Below are 18,437 nucleotides of genomic sequence, written 5' to 3' on the forward strand. Positions count from 1 at the left end.
CATGTTGACTTAATCCTATCAAATGAGATGTCGATCTGGAAACAATTTCTGGAAAAGATTTTCTACCTTGATAAAATAAAGAGCCATATAGATGGTCCTTTATCTTCCTTCTTCCTTGAATGAGATATGTTCTATAAGGAAGTGAAGCTCGGAACTGTGGTCAGCAACTTGCAACGACTGGGAAGTCAGAGCCACGCAATGAAGAATGCAGAATGGAAGGAGAAAAGGAGCCAGCATCTCTGACAACATTGTTACACCGAGAACCTACCTCCAGATTTTAAGAAAACAAGAAATGCTACTGTTATTAAGCCATTTTCACTGGGTTTGCTATGACTTGCAGTCAAATCTAGCTTAACTGATACAGAGCGCCACAGAGACCTGGTCTCTCGTTTGTCTCACCCTGTTCTTCCTTGCAGCCACGACTTTCCCAGGTTTCCTTACCCCAAGTCTGGCTAGAGCAAGACTAAGTAAGACTTGATTCCTTACTGTCCTTTGGTTTTAAGAAATATTAAAGAATTGTTTTAATATTAATGTATTTTAAGAAATAAGGAAACACAAAACACTGAGCAAGCAACACAAATTCAAGAAATCTTAAAAAGTATAATAGCTGCTCAGTCTCTGATTAACAGTGAAATATGGAATCATTGTAGAAATGGCCTTGGAGTGTTATTCTCTCAGGCCAGCTATCCTTATGGTCTGCCCCACCTCCCTCATTGCCTAAACAGTAAGAGAGTCACCATAGTGAGACTCAACAGTCTTAGCACAGAACTTGTTACAGTCTATTTCTTTTCTTAAGGTCCTATATATCAGGTTCCAAGTCAGAGTAAAGCCAAATCCCTGCCTTTAAACTCAAGTGACAGAGGCAAAAAGCCAAAAGATATTTCCCTAACCTTCCTCCCACTGAGTAGACTCCTCTGACATTTAAAAACACCTACACTTGAAATTTGAGGGGTGATGGAATTGTTGAGATGGTAATAATTATTGTGGTGGATATAAAATATGCTTGTGTATCTATATCTCTGAATGACTGAATGATTTATAAGTTTAATGGTTATATACATTTCTGACTTTTAAAAATGAATGTATGATTATATGACAATATAATAATTTACAAAAAATTTATTATCTACAACACCTCATTGAACTACACATAAAATAGATTAAATTATACCTTAGTAACAAGGGATTTTTTTAATTTACAAGGAAAAAAAATCTTTATTCCATTTATTGTGTTGTGTATCCAGAGTGGTCTTTTCTTTTTTTTTTTGTACCCTCTCTCAACCCTAGGCATGAGATGTTCATTTATCCTAAAATGCTCTATAGGGTAATTTACCTATACATTGTTTGCATTTCCCTGTCATTGGCTCTCACTGGCCAAGAACACCTTTGCTCCTTCTTCTCTAAAACTTACGCCTTACCAATTTTTTTTTTTATCAGAGTGGCTGACAGACAAACAAAGGGTATTATGCAACCTTATGAGCAAAGAGGCTAAGCTCTGGAGGGTAAACTGAGGTCTGGCTCAAAAGTATACATCCCTGGGCCTCACCTCTGGAGATTCAGTCAGTTTGGGTAGACCTTGAGCATCTTAATTTTTTTAAGCTCCAAAAGTAACTCTCATGTTTATCACTGGTTAAGAACCACTGCATGAAAAGAGTCCCAGATTAAGGATGGTTTTATTGTAGTGTTAATAATGGCTTCCCTTTGGGCAAGTCAATCCAGGGTTAGAAGAGATGAGAACACACAACTTCCAACAATTCAGTAGAGGCCTTCTCATAGCCACAGTGACACCGGCAGTCCTCATTTGGAAATAAGGTACTCAACGACACAAGTACCCCCATTTTATATACTCACTTATACTTGCATAGAAGCTGAGGGGCCTGCCAGGCAGGTGCTTGCCTTTGGAGTCACTCTTCCAAAAGGTCTGGAGTGCTTTGTCCAATTGAGAGAGGCCTATGAAATAAGAAAAACATCAGTGGATGGTCCCTGTCTTATCTTCTCAACTCTCCGCACTCTAAAAAACAACTTTGGCTCCTAGCATGACAAGAGCCTTGATTTTCAGAGGAACACTCCCTTCTCATCTCCACCAAGAAGTAGAGTTAATTTCCTTCCACACAGCTCCTATTCACTATTTCATAGATGGTGAAGTCATTTCTTTGTCATGTAAGGAGAAATGCTGCTACTATTTTTTAAAACAGAAAGGAGAGAGTTTATGGAGATTACAGACAGGTATTCTTGATATGAATGTATCGCATCGATTTAGAAGATTATTCAACAGATGTTTTGTGCATATGTAGAATAAAATGCTGCAATCCCAAGGTCTCAGGCTGGGATCACTAAGAACAAGTCATGCTGCAGACCTCATTACCACTTTTGATGGGATTACCTGAGTGGCATTGGCAGGTATATCTCTATTGTGGCAGTGAGTGGACTGTGGCTTAATGCCATTAAGCATTTGGATCAGATAGATAATTCGTCTTGTTCTGATCCATACCAAAGGAGTTTTCTTGAAGTTGTTTTGTGTTTGTTTTTGTTTTTGTTTGTAGAGACAGGGTCTCACTATATTGCCCAGGCTGTTCTCAAACTCCTGTCGTCAAGCGACCCTCCCACCTTGACCTCCCAAAGTGCTGGAATTACAAGTGTGAGCCCCTGCACCTGGCCTTCACCAAAGGAATTTCTTATTATAGATTTCCTGCATATTTGCCTACAGGAGGATGATGCACTGGCTAGAGGTATGAATGTCAGGTCTCTTCTGCCATTCTAACCCTGTTATAAAGTAAAATTGGCGCTCCATCTTATAATTTAGTCTCCTTGAATTTAGAATACTGTAGAGTTTGGAATCAAGACTGGATTCAAATCTCATTTACTTTGTGATTTGGGCTAGTCTTTTAATCTTTCAATGTCAGTTTCCTTACTTGTAAAAATGGAGATAGTCATTACTATTAACACATCGAATATTTGTAATATCAAATGAGATAAAATACAGAAAGAGCTTAGCATAGCACCATGGATTTAGAGTGTTTGATTCATTCATTATTTTACTTAAAAGTAGCTATTATCACTTTTACTTAGTGAATGCATCCCTTAGAATCTAATCCACAATCACGACACCAATTAAATCAAGCTCCTGAATCCACACTGAGGATTGGCTCAAGCACTTCTCCCACCTGGGTGAAGGTAAATATTCTACAAACCATCAGGTAAAGTCACTTGACCAGCCAGTCAGCCATCTTTGGTGACTTCAACCCAGCCATACTTCTTTCTTTTCTGGGAGGGTTGGGAGTGTGGTTCATAGAGATGGGGTCTATGTTTCCCAGGCTGGTCTCAAATGCCTGGCTTCAAGCAATCCTCCCACCTTGGCTTCCCAAAGTGCTGGAATTACAAGCATGAACCACCGTACCCAGCCTGTATTTTGATTTTTACCATTGCATTTAGCAAAGTCTCTGCTGATACTGTGGTAGACAAGGCAGAGACATATGGGCTATAAGAGCTAGTAGTATTATTGAATGGGCTTGTGGCTACTTATACAAAGTGTGGTTACTGTATTGAAGGGATCTTTAAAAGGAGAAAGCCCTATTCATTCAAAAGACATTAATTTAGTTTCTATTTGGTGCCAAGAACAATGAATATAGAGGCCTACCCTCAGTTTACAGACGAGCAGGGAGAAAGATAAGCAAATAATCAAGCTAATCACAATCCTTGAGAAAGGGATGTTTTGTCTGAGACTGAAGGATGATTAAGAGTCAACAAAGACACTAGCCTGGCCAACATGGTGAAACCCCGTCTCTACTAAAAATACAAAGAAAAAAATTAGCTGGACATGGTGGCAGGTGCCTGTGATCCCAGCTATTTGGGAGGCTGAGGCACCGGAATCACTCGAACAAAGGAGGTGGAAGTTGCAGTGAGCTGAGATCACACCACTGTATTCCAGCTGGGAAACAGAGTGAGGCTCCATCTCAAAAAAAAAGTAAGAAGACAACTGACCCAATTTAAAAATGGGCAAAGACTCTGAATGGAGATATACAAATGGCCAGTAAACACATAAAAAAGATGCTTAACATCATTAGTCATCAAGGAAATACAAATAAAAACCCCAATGTGATACCATTTCACAACCACTAGGATGGTTGTAATTTAAAAGATGGACAATAACAAGTGTTGTTCAGGATGTAAAGAAACTGGAACTTTCATACACTGCTGGTAGGAATGTAAAATGCTGCAGCTGCTTTGGAAAACAGTCTGGCAATTCCTCAAATGGTTAAAGATAGAATTATCGTATGACACAGTAATTCCTCTCATTAGGTATATACCCATGAGTGTTGAAAACATGTCTACACAAAAACTTATACATGAAAGTTCATAACAGCATTATTCATAATAGCCAAAAAGTGGAAAGAACCTAGATGTCCATCAACTGATGAATGGTAAATAAAATATTGTATATCCGCACAATAGAATACCCAGTCATAAAAGAATGAAGTACTGACACATGCTATGTGGATAAACCTTGAAAACAGCATATTAAGTGAAAGTGAAACTTAACCAATAGTCCCATAGACTGTTCTTTTGGATAAACATAGAAATTGACCCTTCTGGTCTTAAAGCTCAAAGCTTATATTTGTTTTGTTTGAGTTCCTTCCTGGGCAAAAGACCTTCAGGCCTCTCAAAAAAAGTATCAAAGAACTGAAACTTGCCAGATCACCACATCCAGGCAATGAGACTTGGGACCACTCATTCATCAGGATTGCTTCCTTGCCCCTCCCTGGTTCCTGTTTTCTTATGCATTGTTACATTTCTTCCCTGCTATGTAAACCCCTGGTTTTAGGTCAGGGAGATGGATTTGAGATTGAGCTCCCATCTCTTCAGCTGCAGCACCTGATTAAAGCCTTCTTCCTTGGCAATCCTTGTCATCCCACTGATTGGCTTTCTGTGCAGCGAGCAGCAGGACCTAGACCAAACCCATGATATTTTGGTAACAAAAGAATCCCATCAGAGACCACAAATTGCATAATTTCATATATATGAAATGTCCAGAAGGCAAATCTATAAAGATGGATAGTAGATTCATGGTTTCTAGGGGCTGAGAGGAAGGGAGAATGGGGAGTGACTGCTAATGAGTATAGGGTTTCTTTAGGGGGTGATGAAAATGTTAGAAAATTGAATTGTGTGCTGTAAGTGGGAGAATTGTATGGTATGCGAATATCTCAATAAGGCTGCTAGAGTAAAAATAATAATAATCAACTAAGAGAAATGAGAAAGAAAGGTTGGATTCCCAGACAGAGAGGAGTATGGAAAGGAAAAAACAAAGTGTCTGGATAACACTGAGTAAGGGGAGAGTAGTGTGGGCTAAGGCTAAGGGAGGTGGCTAAGGCTGAGGGAGTAAAAGGCCAAGTACTGCAGGGGCTTATTGGTCATCAGCCTGAGAGCAATGGAAAACCGTTAAAGCCACCAGGATCGTCCTGTTGTGGTGGCTCACACCTGTAATCCCAACACTTTAGGAGATGGAGGCAGGTGGATCGCTTGAGCCAGGAGTTCGAGACCAGCCTGGGGCAACATGGCAAAACCCCATCTCTACAAAAAATTAAAAAATTACCCAGATGGGTGACTGAGGTGGGAGGATTGCTTAAGCCAGAGAGGTGGGGGCTGCAGTGAGCTGAGATCATGCCACTGCGCTCCAGCTGGGCAATGGATCCAGATCCTTCTAAAAAAAAAAACACCAGGATCATGGAGAGCTACAGTGGATACTTTGATGAATGAGTTAATAATTTTATTTATTTATTTATTTATTTATTTATTTATTTATTTGGAGACAGGGTCTTGCTCTGCCTCCCATGCTGGAGTGCGGTGGCATGACCACAGTACACTGCAGCCTTCAACTTTTGGGCTCAAGTGATCCTCCCACCTCAGCCTCCTGAGTAGAAGGGACTGCAGGTGTGTGCCACCATGCCTGGTTAATTTTTGTATTTTTTTTTTTTTTTTAGAAACGAGGTCTTGCTATGTTGCCCAGTCTGGTCTCAAACTCCTGGGCTCAAGCAGTCCTCCTGCCTCAGCTTCACAAAGTGCTGGGATTGATTACAGACATAAGCCACCATGTTTGGTAGAGTTGAGAATTTTTAAACCTGCCTAGCTATTTTCCCACATTTTGTGTCCTACAAAATAGACCTTCAAATACCCAAAGGATGGAAAAAAGGAGGCAGAACTGGCCTATGTTGCTCCAAAGGACTAGGACCAGTAAGCAAAGAAGCTCATTTGAGTTTATTTTAAGTTTCCTAATAAGCAGGGGTCTCCAATGACAGGACAGGTAAGGCAGCTCACCAACACCAGCAGTATTCCTGCAAAGGTGCAGTACCTACATGGGGTCTGTGGAATACTCCAGCACTGGGTGGGATATCAGGCAAGTTGACTTCTAAAACTGAGATGCATTCAACCACCTAGATTCTACAAAGACCAAAACAGAACCATCTTCACTTTTCTGAAACTATTGGTGAAGGAGTCCCTTTCTCAGTCATTAACAAAAATAATGATCAGTTTTCCTATTTTAAACATTTAATACACTATTGAAAATATCAAAATGCATAAATCCAGAAACCCTGGCTCTCTTCCAAACTCCCTATTTACGGCCAAAGAGAAGGGCTGCTGCAGTGGCTTCATGCCCTGCTGAGTACCCAACTGGTGAGCTGAACCTGGCCAACAGGTGCCCAGATATGACTGCCCCTCTACCCACCACCTCTCCAGCATCCATGAAGAGGAACCTTCATACGCAAGGAGTCAAAGGCATTTTCCAGACCTCTTTAAGAAAATGGAGAATAGACGAAACAGGACAAACTTCAAAAGAAAAAAATTTTAGGATTAAAACAAGGGGAATGAAGTGTCTAGGGACTCAGGACAACTAGGCCTGCCATCCACTGTCCCTTTCTCCGTTAGCCTTATGGCCTTATAGTCAGCTGATGAGGTGAAATCGAAAATATACCTTGAACAAGAGATCACCCTGAGAGGAGTAAGGCAGTTTCTCAAAAAATTAAAAATAGAATTGCCAGTTGATCCAACAATACCACTTCGTGGTATATACCCAAAAGAATGAAAAGGAGAGTCCCAAAGAGTTATTTGTACATTCATGTTCATATTATTATTCACAATAGCCAAAAAGTGGAAGCAACTCAAGTGTCCGGAGAGGGATGGACCAAGAGGCAAAATGTGGCATGTCCACACAACGGAATGCTATTCCCCCTTAAAAGGAAAGGAAATTCTGACACATGCTACACATGGATGAACCTTGAAAACTTTATGCTAAGTGAAACAAGCCAGTCACAGAACAAATACTGCATGATTGTACTTATATGGCACTACAGTTGTCAAATCCATAGAGACAGAAACTAGAATGGTGATTGCCTGGGGCTGGGGGAGGGAGGAGTGCAGAGTTAGTGATGGGTACAGGGTTTCAGTTGGGGAAGATGAAAAAGTTTTGGAAAGGACAGTAGTGATGGTTGTGCCACAATGTGAGGGTACTTAATACCACTAAACTGCACATTTTTGAAAAATTTAACACTTTAAAATGGTTAAAATGGTATATATGATGTTATGCATATTTTACCACAATTAAAGGAGCCACCCTGCAGTACTAAGAACTAGGAGCCTTTAGATGCATTAAGACCCATATGTTCTCTTTATAGTATTATTTTTTCATAGCTCCTATGAGTGAGACTTTGAAAGGACAGAATCAGGTAGCGGCCCCAGCATCCTGGGAGGACCGCCCTGTCTCTCCGCCCAGGGACTCCCGGAGCGCCCAACCCCAGCTCGATTCAGCGTAACCGCCCCTCAACCGCCAGCCCGGCTGAGGCCCCCACGGAGGGCCCCATACCCACTCGAAAACTTACTCAGAGGCGGGCGGCGCCGCGCCCCGAGGAAGCCGCCCTCAATGCCGAGGTGCGCTACACGTTCTTCCAATCAAAGGGCCCCAAGGTCAGGTTCTCAAGGCCAGAGCCAACCGCAAAGAGCCTATTGCCTGTTGTCCCGCCCCCCCGTGCTGACGGCTAGCGAGTTTCAAACCCGCAGGAGCCAATGAGGACGCGCGGACGCGCGGCACGCAGGTCTTGGCTATAGGCGCGGCGTTTGAAGAAAAACTGTAACTGAAGAGTCATGGTGGGGACTGGGCCTACCGCCGCTGCAGCTGTCGGTGAGTATGACCGCGAATGAGTTCCCGTTATTCTTAGGCGTTGGAACACTGCCGGGGAAGTAGGCCACCGAGTGAGTTCTTCCCGCGGAAGGTGCCCGTCCGCTCGCCTGCCTAAGTTTGCCCCAGGCGTTTTCCATCCCGGGAGCGCAGACGGGACCCCCGGCCACGGCCCCCAGGTAGACGTCTGGGCCCTGGGCGGCGGAGGCTGTGCGCAGGCCCAGCTACCTCACGGGCATATTTACAGAAAGCCCTGCAGCAGCCTTGCAAAGAGATGTCATTGTCACCACGTTCTGGATAAAGGAACTGAGGCCCCTTGCTCGGGCTTTCACCAGCAGTAGGAAGCAGCGCGCTGTTTTTATCCACATTTGGCTCCAGGCAGAGCCGGGCGTGGTCCTCTGTGCCAGGAGGCGGGGTCTGGCTGAAGCCCGGGTCTCCTGCCTCTGGCGGAGCTCTCACTCCACACCTCTCAGCCTGCGGTGGTTAGAAGTTGATTGGTTAAATCTGCACCCACGGCTAAGGCTTCTGCGTTCCCTAATCTCTTAGATGTGCTTGGAGCCCTTTCCTACTTTTCAAAATACTCCTGCTCAGATGCCACTTTCTCCAAGATACGCACCGTTGTTTCGTTTTATCCATTATTCCTGTTGATGCCTACGAGGTCCTAGGCACTTTACATAACAAGCTTTAAAGATGGGCGTTTCTGTCCGCCTTATAGGCTCAGCAGCAGCAAAGTTTGTTAATTTGCTAGAAGTCACGGAGGTGGGACTCCAACCCCCTATGTCAGCCCCTACGCTCTACATTGCCTGCCAAGCTGTCTCTAAGGATACATGAGCATCAGAGAGCAAAACAGGGCAACTCCGTTCAGATGAGGTTAAGAGTCGTTTGGCACCCCTGTCGTCTTTTTGTCTTCCTTCACATCATTATTTAATTGTAACCTTTTCCAGCCACCTACTCCCCTCGTTTATGCCCCACCTCTGAACTCCCATACTTCTTTTCCTCTCTTATGGCCCTTAGATTTTACCTTATACTGTAATTATTGCTGTGTTTATCTCCACTACTAGTTTGAAAGTTCTTGAAGGCAGAAATTATTGACTTGTCATCCCCTCACAAATGGCTTGCGTAGAAAGTCACCACAGTATAGGTGTCTGCCGTGAGCAGACCAGGCATATTTTATCCTTAGTACCAACAAAGGAAGCCATATAAGGGTTTGTGGGTAAAAATCATCATCCCTGTAAAAAAACAAAAGACATAAGACCAGGCCTGGCTCACCAGCTCAGGTGGGCCAGTAACAGAAATTTTTCAAAACAGACTGTTGTGGCTGAGAACAGTGGCTGTGAGCTCCAGGGTTAGAAAAGTCTGTTTTCAAGTCCTGGAATTGCCACATATTAGCTAGGTAACTTTGGGCGTGACATTTACCCTCTCTGAATTTCAGATTGCAAAAACTCATTGGATTGTTTTGTGGATTGAAAGAAATAACGTAAATTTAGGCCAAGTGCTTTGACTCACGCCTGTAATCCTAGCACTTTGGAAGGCCAAAGCAGGAGGATCACTTGAGCTCAGGAATTTGAGACCACCCGTGGCAACATAGTGAGATCCTGTCTCTACAAAAAAATTTTTTTAAATTATCCAGCGTGGTGGTACACGCCTGTATTCCCAGCTACTCAGGAGATTGAGGTGTGAGGATTGCTAGAACCTGGGACATCAAGTCAACAGTGAGCTGTGGTTGTGCCACTGCACTCCAACCTCAGTGACAGGAAGACCCTGTCTCAAAAAAAAAAAAAAGTAGTAAGTTTAAAGAACTTAGTGTAGGCCTAGCATATAAATGATATTGTTGATGTTGATGTTAACTTGAAGGCACATTTATAGGACTAGGGATTTTATAACATTAAGTTGCAAAGCCAAAATCAATACAGAAAAGTGTCATCTTTTAGAATATTAAGGAACTGGTTAAAATCTTGAACTAAAGTTATATCGTTTGCTTGCCTGTGTTGCAGAAGAGCGGCAGAGAAAGCTTCAGGAGTACCTTGCAGCCAAGGGAAAACTGAAGAGCCAAAACACCAAGTGAGTTATCTGTCCACAGTTATGCAAGTTTTGTTGCCTTCTTTGTACTAGCAATTTAAAGCCTTTTTGAAACATGTCCCTTTTGCTTAGAGTCTACTCAGACTGCATTGGGATTCTATGATAACACAAAAAGAGCATTTCAGTCCAGGCATGACAAAAACCCCTAGGCAGTGCTTAGTCCATTGGCAAAGCTTTATGCATTGTTCTGTGCGAACCTCCAAAGGAAGGAGGAAAGGGTCAGTACTACCTACCATGCTGGAAGCTTTGCCTGTTTCTGCTTTTTTTTTTCTTGGGGAAGTTGATTCTCATGAAGGCAATTTTTGGTCAACAACTTACATGACCATGGTTCTGGCATTTCTTGCTAAGGCAGGAGAGCCAGTTACAATCAATCCTCTATAGCAGAGTGATACCCTCCAGCCTAGTGGTGCTCTTGGGTCATTCTCTTAGCATTTACTGTTGAGGTGGACAGAACATGACCACTTCATTTTTATCCTTTGTAGATTCTTACCATCTTTGTCGTGTTATTTGTCCTTTCTTAGCGTTAATTAATTTTTTCCCCATTTGAGTTACTAAATATTTATTTGAAAATTAATTTTTACAAAGTTAGCTTTCACCCTTTATTTTATCTTGGGTGTTTACTCACCTCTATTTCCTTGATTAAATGAACCTGATTCACTTATTCAACAAATATTTATTTAGTACCTGTAACGTCTCAGTCACTTCTGATGCTAGAGATAATGGTGCTTAACAAGACAGACATTCCTGCCCTTCCAGGGCTTATGCTGTAGATGGGAGAGACAAACATCAAACAAGTCATAATCAAAGTCCTTGTTAGTCTAGCAATCGTTTTTGGTCCATGCAGATTGATTCCTTGTAAATTCGCCTCTGTTTTTCTTTCCTTTTTCTGCATTTCCTATCTCACTAGCTATATTTCATGTGTGTCTTGGTTTTTTTTTTTTAATATCTCTTTTCCCCCCTGAAAGTTAGAAAAGATAGTATTTGAAGAGACTTAAAACAAGGAATTTTTTTTTTTTTTTTTTTTTTTTTTTTGAGACGGAGTCTCGCTCTGTCACCCAGTCAGGAGTGCAGTGACGCAATCTCGGCTCACTGCAAGCTCTGCCTCCCGGGTTCGCGCCATTTTCCTGCCTTAGCCTCCCAAGTAGCTGGGACAACAGGCATGTGCCACCATGCCCAGCTAATTTTTTTGTATTTTTAGTAGAGATGGGGTTTCATTGTGTTAGCCAGGATGGTCTCTATTTCCTGATCTCACGATCCGCCTGCCTTGGCCTCCCAAAGTGCTGGGATTACAGGCGTGAGCCACTATGCCCGGCCAGAAATTTTTTAAAGAAGCAGTTAATGGTTTTATTTGGCATTGTGTCTTCGGTGTCTGGCACATTGCAGTGCTCCAGGAATGATGTTTGGATGAGTAAGACTATATAAATATGAAGGAAACACATATATCTCATTAATATTGTGAGAATGCTACATTTATGTATAGACAGTCTCTGTAAGGATCACAAGGCAAAAAAAAAAGAGTAGGAGTAGTTGGTGGTCTCCAAGGGGGAGGATACAGAGCTAAAGAAATGATGATAAGGAGACTTTATTGAATATAATTTTGAATTATTTTGCCATTACAGAAATTCTAATTATTTAAAATTCTATTCATAATTTTTAATCACTGTACTTCCCAAGCTTAGCTTAGAATCCTTCTGTGCTGAGGATTAATTTTAATTTGTCTTTTATAGGCCTTATCTAAAATCCAAGAATAATTGCCAGAATCCACCACCTTCTAAATCTGTAAGTAGAAATTAGTCTTTTTAAAAATATGCGTTCATAAGTATGATTAGTAATAAAAATAATAAAGATGTTAGCAACCTAAAGAACATGTATTTGAAAGATATTTCTTACAGATATAAAAACAGTTTGGTTTAATAAGAGACAATCATTTTTTGAAAAGTGTGACATACTGTAGTTTAGTTTTATTAACCAAGAAAAGCCTCAAGTGAACTTTAGTCCTCTTGACAGCTAACATTTATTGAATACTTACTGTGCGCCTGATACTTTTATGACTTGCATTACCTCACTGAGTCCTCACGATCTTATGAGGCTACTATTAGTAGCCCCACTTTACAGATGAGCAAACTAAGTCACAGAAAGGTTAAATAGGTCGCATAGCTATTAAGTGACAAAGCTGAGAGCCTGTGATCTTAACCACTTTGGTATGCTGCCATGCAGTTAAATAGCTCAGTAGTCATTAAAAGAGAACATTTGCATTGAACCTTCCAAGCCACTTAACAAGTATATGCTTCCTAATCAATTTAATTTAGCTACATTAGATAGAATGGTAAAGGATCCTTAACTTAAAGTTTAAATGGAAGAAATTAGCCCTCTGAAAGAGGCACAGATTATTCACCTGCAATAAAAATCTCACCTTTAGTTTTTAAAACATAGTTTTTATCTGTGTTCTGAAATGTAACTAAAGTAGTGCTTCCTGAAGTGAAACATTCTCATTGGTGAGAATTTTAATAAGTTTTAATGATTCATTCACCAAATCACTTCAGTCATATTTCAGTCATATGCATATGCATATATAGACATATATATGTTGTATGTATACATGACATCATTAGACATTGTGAAGGATAGCAAAATGTATATAAGGCAAAAATTTATGAACAATGATTCAACGTTTGGGAAGCACTGGGTTACACTTTTACTTTATGCAGATTGAACCAGTATAGTATGCGAGTCTTAAGGAAAAATCTACTGGAAAGGGCCCTCATTCAGAGTTCCCAGAGGGTTCTCTGGAAGTTGACAATACTGAATTCAGTACATCAACTCGTAAATGAGGATGATACCTACCTTATCTGCTTTACATAGTTGTAAAAGTAAAAAGTGAACTCAGGAAGGGAATTACAGAATTTAGGAGAAACTAAAAGCACAATGTAAATAATAGTCATCATTACAGTTATATAATGCTTGACAATTTATATAACACTTTCAATACATGACAACAACTAACACCCAGACACTTTATATACATTACCTCACTCAGAACAACCCTGTGAGGAAGTTTGGCCATGTGCTTTAATGTCCAAACCAGGACACTTTTGAGAGTAAAAAGCCGTACTCTTTGACCAACAGGCATAAATCAAAACTATCTTGTGAAAACCGGGATATATGGCATCCTTCCTAGATAATAGATACTTTTACTATTATTAATTTTGCTGTGAATCTAAACCTGCTCTAAAAAAAGTTAATTTTAAAAAGTAATGAAGTACTGATACATGCTACAACATGGGTAAATCTTGAAAACATTATGCTAAGTGAAAGAAGCCAGACAGAAAAGGCCACATATTACATGATTCCATTTATATGACACATCTAAAATAGGCACATCTATAGACATATAGAGACAGAAAGTAGACTAGCGGTTGCCAAGAACTTCAGGGAGCAGAAAATGGGAAGTGACTGCCAACAAGTAAACCAAGTTTCTTTCTAGGGTGATGAATATGTTCTGGAATTAGACAGTGGTGATTGCTGTATGACAGTGTGACTATACTAAAATCCATGGAATTGTGCACTTACTAAAATGGTGAATTTTATGGTTTGTGGATTATATCAATTTGTTTTTAATATATAAGAAAGCAACTAAAAAAACACACATTTGGAAGCTTTCATGCCAATATCCCTCCACCTCTTCAGTAAGCAATGATGGAGAGATCCAAGGTGTATATAAATGTTGGTGCTCAAAGATTAATCCAGATATAGCCATTGTGGGTATACCATCCATCTCTCTGCCTCCCACTCCCAACTCCCCTGTTTCACTCCTAACAACACCACACACACCGCTATCATCCAGAGTAGACATCTCTTTGCCCTTAATGCCAAATGGTTCTGGTTAGACATCCATTACATACTCGCCAAGTTTGTGTAGTGATTCTTCACAATATTTGTCAAATCAAAAATAGAGTGGTAACTCTAGCATTCCCATATCTTACCCTGGAAACATATTCCATAAATCTCTGTGAAATTCTCCTTTCTGAGTAATTGCTTTCATGAGAGATGCTCAGGAATTCATAGTGGCTTGCCCAATTACTTACCATATGAATTCTAAACTCCCTTCCCTAGTTTTCAAAATTCTCTGTAATCTAGTCCTACCTTTCTTATCCAAACTTAAATCACATGACTAAACATTTGTTTATTATTAACATAGACTCTAACCTTAAAACCCTGTCCTGGCTGATTTTGCAAATATGACTATTAAGATGTTACATGTTTATTGAGAGCTGTGGCAGCATATCTCAGGCCTCACATCATCTGCCACCTATCTCCTTGTCACCAATCTCCAGGGATGAGATAGAGGTTCTTGAGTGATACTGTGATGTTTACAAAGGCAGTGGTTTAAAAAACATATAGTGTGGCTCTACAAAGTACTAGGAGAGATTTGTTGGGAGGTACCCTAACTTAAGTTCATTATGTGTATATTTTTTCAGGGTCCTTTGGAGGGCACTTAGGATATAATAGGCATTCAACAACTACTGTTTGAGGCAAATTCATTTTTGAAAGAGCAAGTTTCGCATATTCACTGCATCTCTGCTTAATTCTGTCAAGCTAAAAGATTCTAATATATTTCTGATAGGAACTCAAGTTGTAAAAACTACCTATTAGGACAGGTGCGGTGGCTCATGCCTGTTATCCCAGCACTTTGGGAGGCCAAGGCGGGTGGGTCTCTTGAGGTCAGGACTTCAAGACCAACCTGGCCAACATGGTGAAACCCCATCTTTACAAAAAATACAAAAAAGTAGCCAGGTGTGGTGACATGCCCCTGTAGTCCAGCCACTTGCGAGGCTGAGGTAGGAGAATTGCTTCAACCGAGGAGGCAGAGGTTGCAATGAGCCAAGATTGCATCACTGCACACCAGACTGGGTGACAGAGCAAGATCCTGTCTCAAAAAAAAAAAAAACACAAAAACTACCTATTAGTGAGTCTTTCTTTACTTTCTGAGGATTCAACTTTCTTAGATGAAATTCTAAAAATGATTTTTTTAGCATGTGTTAAACACAGTTATTATTTTAAAAACAATAAGATATGTTAAGAATTTTTTAATATGTATTTTCTTTGTTTTTTCAGACTATTAGACCCAAAAATGATGTTACCAACCATGTTGTTTTGCCTGTCAAACCTAAAAGGTCCATCAGCATTAAACTCCAGCCCAGACCACCTAATACTACAGGGTCCCAGAAGCCAAAGTTGGAGCCACCAAAACTTCTGGGCAAAAGGCTGACTTCAGAAAGTGTTTCTTCTAACCCATACTCTAAGCCTTCTAGCAAGAGTTTTCAACAGCGTGAAGCTGGATCGTCCATAACAGGAGAACTGTCAAGAAAACCCGTGGGGTCACTTAATATAGAGCAATTGAAAACTACAAAGCAGCAGTTAACAGATCAAGAAAATGCTAAATGTATAGATTCTATGAATAATACCCATGTTGAAAACAAATCTTTGGATAACTTTCTAAAAGAAACAAACAAAGAGAACTTGCTCGATATCTTAACAGAACCTGAGAGGAAGCCAGATCCTAAATTATGTACCAGAAGTAAGCCAAAGACTGACTCTTATAAGCAAACCAAGAACAGTTTAGTTCCTAAACAAGCCTTGGGCAAAAGTTCAGTTAATAGTGCTGTTCTGAAAGATAGAGTTAATAAACAATTTGTTGGAGAAACACAAAGCAGGACTTTCCCAGTAAAATCACAGCAACTTTCTAGAGGAGCAGATCTTGCAAGACCAGGAGTAAAACACTCAAGGACGGTTCCCTCTCACTTTATTCAGACCCTCAGTAAAGTTCAGTCATCAAAGAAACCAGTGGTCAAGAACATCAAAGATATAAAGGTTAATAGGGGTAAATATGGAAGACCAAATGAAACTAAGATACGGTCATACCCTGTTACTGAACAGAGAGTGAAGCACACCAAACCCAGAACATACCCCAGTTTGCTTCAGGGTGAATATAACAACAGACATCCAAACATCAAGCAAGATCAGAAGTCCAACCAACTTTGTATACCTCAGACATCATGTGTACTGCAAAAATCAAAAGCCGTAAGCCAGAGGCCTAATTTGACAGTTGGCAGATTTGATTCAGCCATTCCAAGCACCCCTAGCATAAGACCAAATGGAACCAGTGGTAATAACAATAATGGCTTTCAGCAAAAAGCACAGACTTTGGACTCCAAGTTGAAAAAGGCTGTTCCCCAGAACCATTTTCTGAATAAGACAGCTCCCAAAACTCAAGCTGATGTCACAACCGTAAATGGGACCCAAACAAACCCAAATATTAAAAAGAAGGCAACAGCAGAGGATCGAAGGTACTTTGCTTTAATTCTAAGCTTTTGCAACTTAAGATGATTAGGCAAATTGATCATCAAGAAGACTAGGTCAGGAAATAGGCCATAAATAATGGCTCCTAAGTAATTTTTAACTACAGTCTGAAAAAAGATTGGAAGCAAATATAACAAATATTAAGACTTGACAGGGCTAGGTGATAACACACATATGTTATAAATCATTTTCTGTAATCATATGCTTAAAATAGCTTTTTTTTTTTCTTTTTAAGAAATTGAAACAATGGATGAGTAAAGAAGTAGGGGGTGCAGATGTAGACACTTGTTCAATAAGTGCTGTGCTAGACTGAACAGCAGTAGGACAGATAAGTGAGTTCACATAGCTAGGAGGTGAGAAGATGATAATCTCTTGTCAAGCAAACCAGTGGTTACGTTCAGAAAAGTTACCAGGGAAGAACCAGAAACTTCATGAGTCTGAGTGGGCCAAGTTTTGGCAAGTAAGCTCAAGCAGGAGCAGTCAGTTCAAATACAGAGTTCAGACGGTAGAAATCAAGATCTCAGGCCGGGCACACTGGCTCCTGCCTATAGTCCCAGCACTTTGGGAGGCTGAGGTGAGCGGATCACCTGAGGTCGGGAGTTCGAGACCAACCTGACCAACATGGAGAAACCCTGTTTTTACTAAAAATACAAAATTAGCCAGGCATGGAAATCAAGGTCTCAGGTTAGTTAATATTAACATACATTGATTAAAACTGAGCCAGTGGATTTTGTACACTTTCTACCCAGGACCAAATATAGTCTCATGATGTGGGTGAGCCTCCCAGGAGAAGCAAATATGTATACCTGCTTCAAGTAGAAAATAAAGAAATTTCTGACAAGAGTGAAGGGAGCATGTAAAATTAGATTGTTGCCAAGAAGTGTAGCAGGGTGAAGCAAGGTACAGCTTGGTACAGCCCTGAACACCACCACCAAGCTCCTTGCCCTCCTGAAGAGACAGTAAGTAAACAACTTAATTCAGGGTGCTATGATCAAGAGAGTAGGGCTGGAATGGCTACTTCAGATAGAAGGATCAGTAGAGGTACTTTCAACAGCAACGTCTGAGCTGAGACCTAAGTCTCACAAAAGACTGGTGACAAGAAGAAGAACAATCCTGAGGAGAAGGAGAAGTGAGTGCAGAGACCTTGAGTTGGTGAATAAGGAAGTCAGGGTCCCAGCCCTGGAGCTCACAGTCTAGGTTCAGACAACAGAGGATTGGTCATAAGACTGTGTTGCATGTTGAACATGTTTGATTACAAAAGAGGAGGAGTCTAGAGGGAGGGATTCATTCACTCATTCTGTAGGTGTTTCTTCAGCACCTGCAGTGTGCCAGACGCTAGGAGACACAGTGATGAGCACACAGTCAGTCTTTACCTTTCTGGAGCTAATTGTTTGGTGTATATAGAAAGTACTAGAGAAACAAAATTATGGCATTGAGGTCCTACAAGTAAGTTGCCTTTAGAAAGGGAAAGTTCCCTCTTCGTTTATGATTAGAAGGAAGGCTAAGGAGATAGGAAAAATGCTAGGAATATGGAGGAAGCACATGGCAGATGTCTCACCTTGTATCATCAAGTAGGTGGTTGGAGTGAAGGTGAGGGGGCAGTATTTGGGGCTGAAATAATAAATATTGCGTGGATTTTGCTCTGGAATCAGAAATGAGAGTTAATAGCATTCATTCATTCAAAAATTAGTTATTGGCATTCTGGAAAAAACAAAACTATAAAGACAAAAAACAGATCAGTGATTGCCAGGAGCTGGGGGTTAGGGGTGAGACTGACTACCAAGGAGCATGAGGGAATTATTGATGGTGTTGCAACCATCTTATAGCTTGA

General features: G+C 40.8%; 1 protein-coding gene across 2 annotated transcripts in view; it reads left to right on the plus strand.

The window, feature by feature from the left end:
• The first annotated feature begins 8,103 nt into the window (after positions 1 to 8,103).
• Positions 8,104 to 18,437, plus strand: part of CKAP2L (cytoskeleton associated protein 2 like) — a 28,513-nt gene continuing 18,179 nt past the window's right edge. Inside the window, exons 1-4 of one of the 2 annotated variants that reach the window (XM_003277684.3) lie at positions 8,104 to 8,170; positions 10,162 to 10,228; positions 11,974 to 12,025; positions 15,362 to 16,593. In XM_003277684.3, the coding sequence (XP_003277732.2) occupies positions 8,134 to 8,170; positions 10,162 to 10,228; positions 11,974 to 12,025; positions 15,362 to 16,593 (1,388 nt within the window). In that variant the 5' untranslated portion in view covers positions 8,104 to 8,133. The remainder of the gene's footprint in view (positions 8,171 to 10,161; positions 10,229 to 11,973; positions 12,026 to 15,361; positions 16,594 to 18,437) is intronic. The other variant, XM_012512424.2, reaches the window with a different exon arrangement.

This window comes from Nomascus leucogenys, chromosome 14, assembly GCF_006542625.1.
Source record: "Nomascus leucogenys isolate Asia chromosome 14, Asia_NLE_v1, whole genome shotgun sequence".
Classification (NCBI taxonomy): Eukaryota; Metazoa; Chordata; class Mammalia; order Primates; family Hylobatidae; genus Nomascus; species Nomascus leucogenys.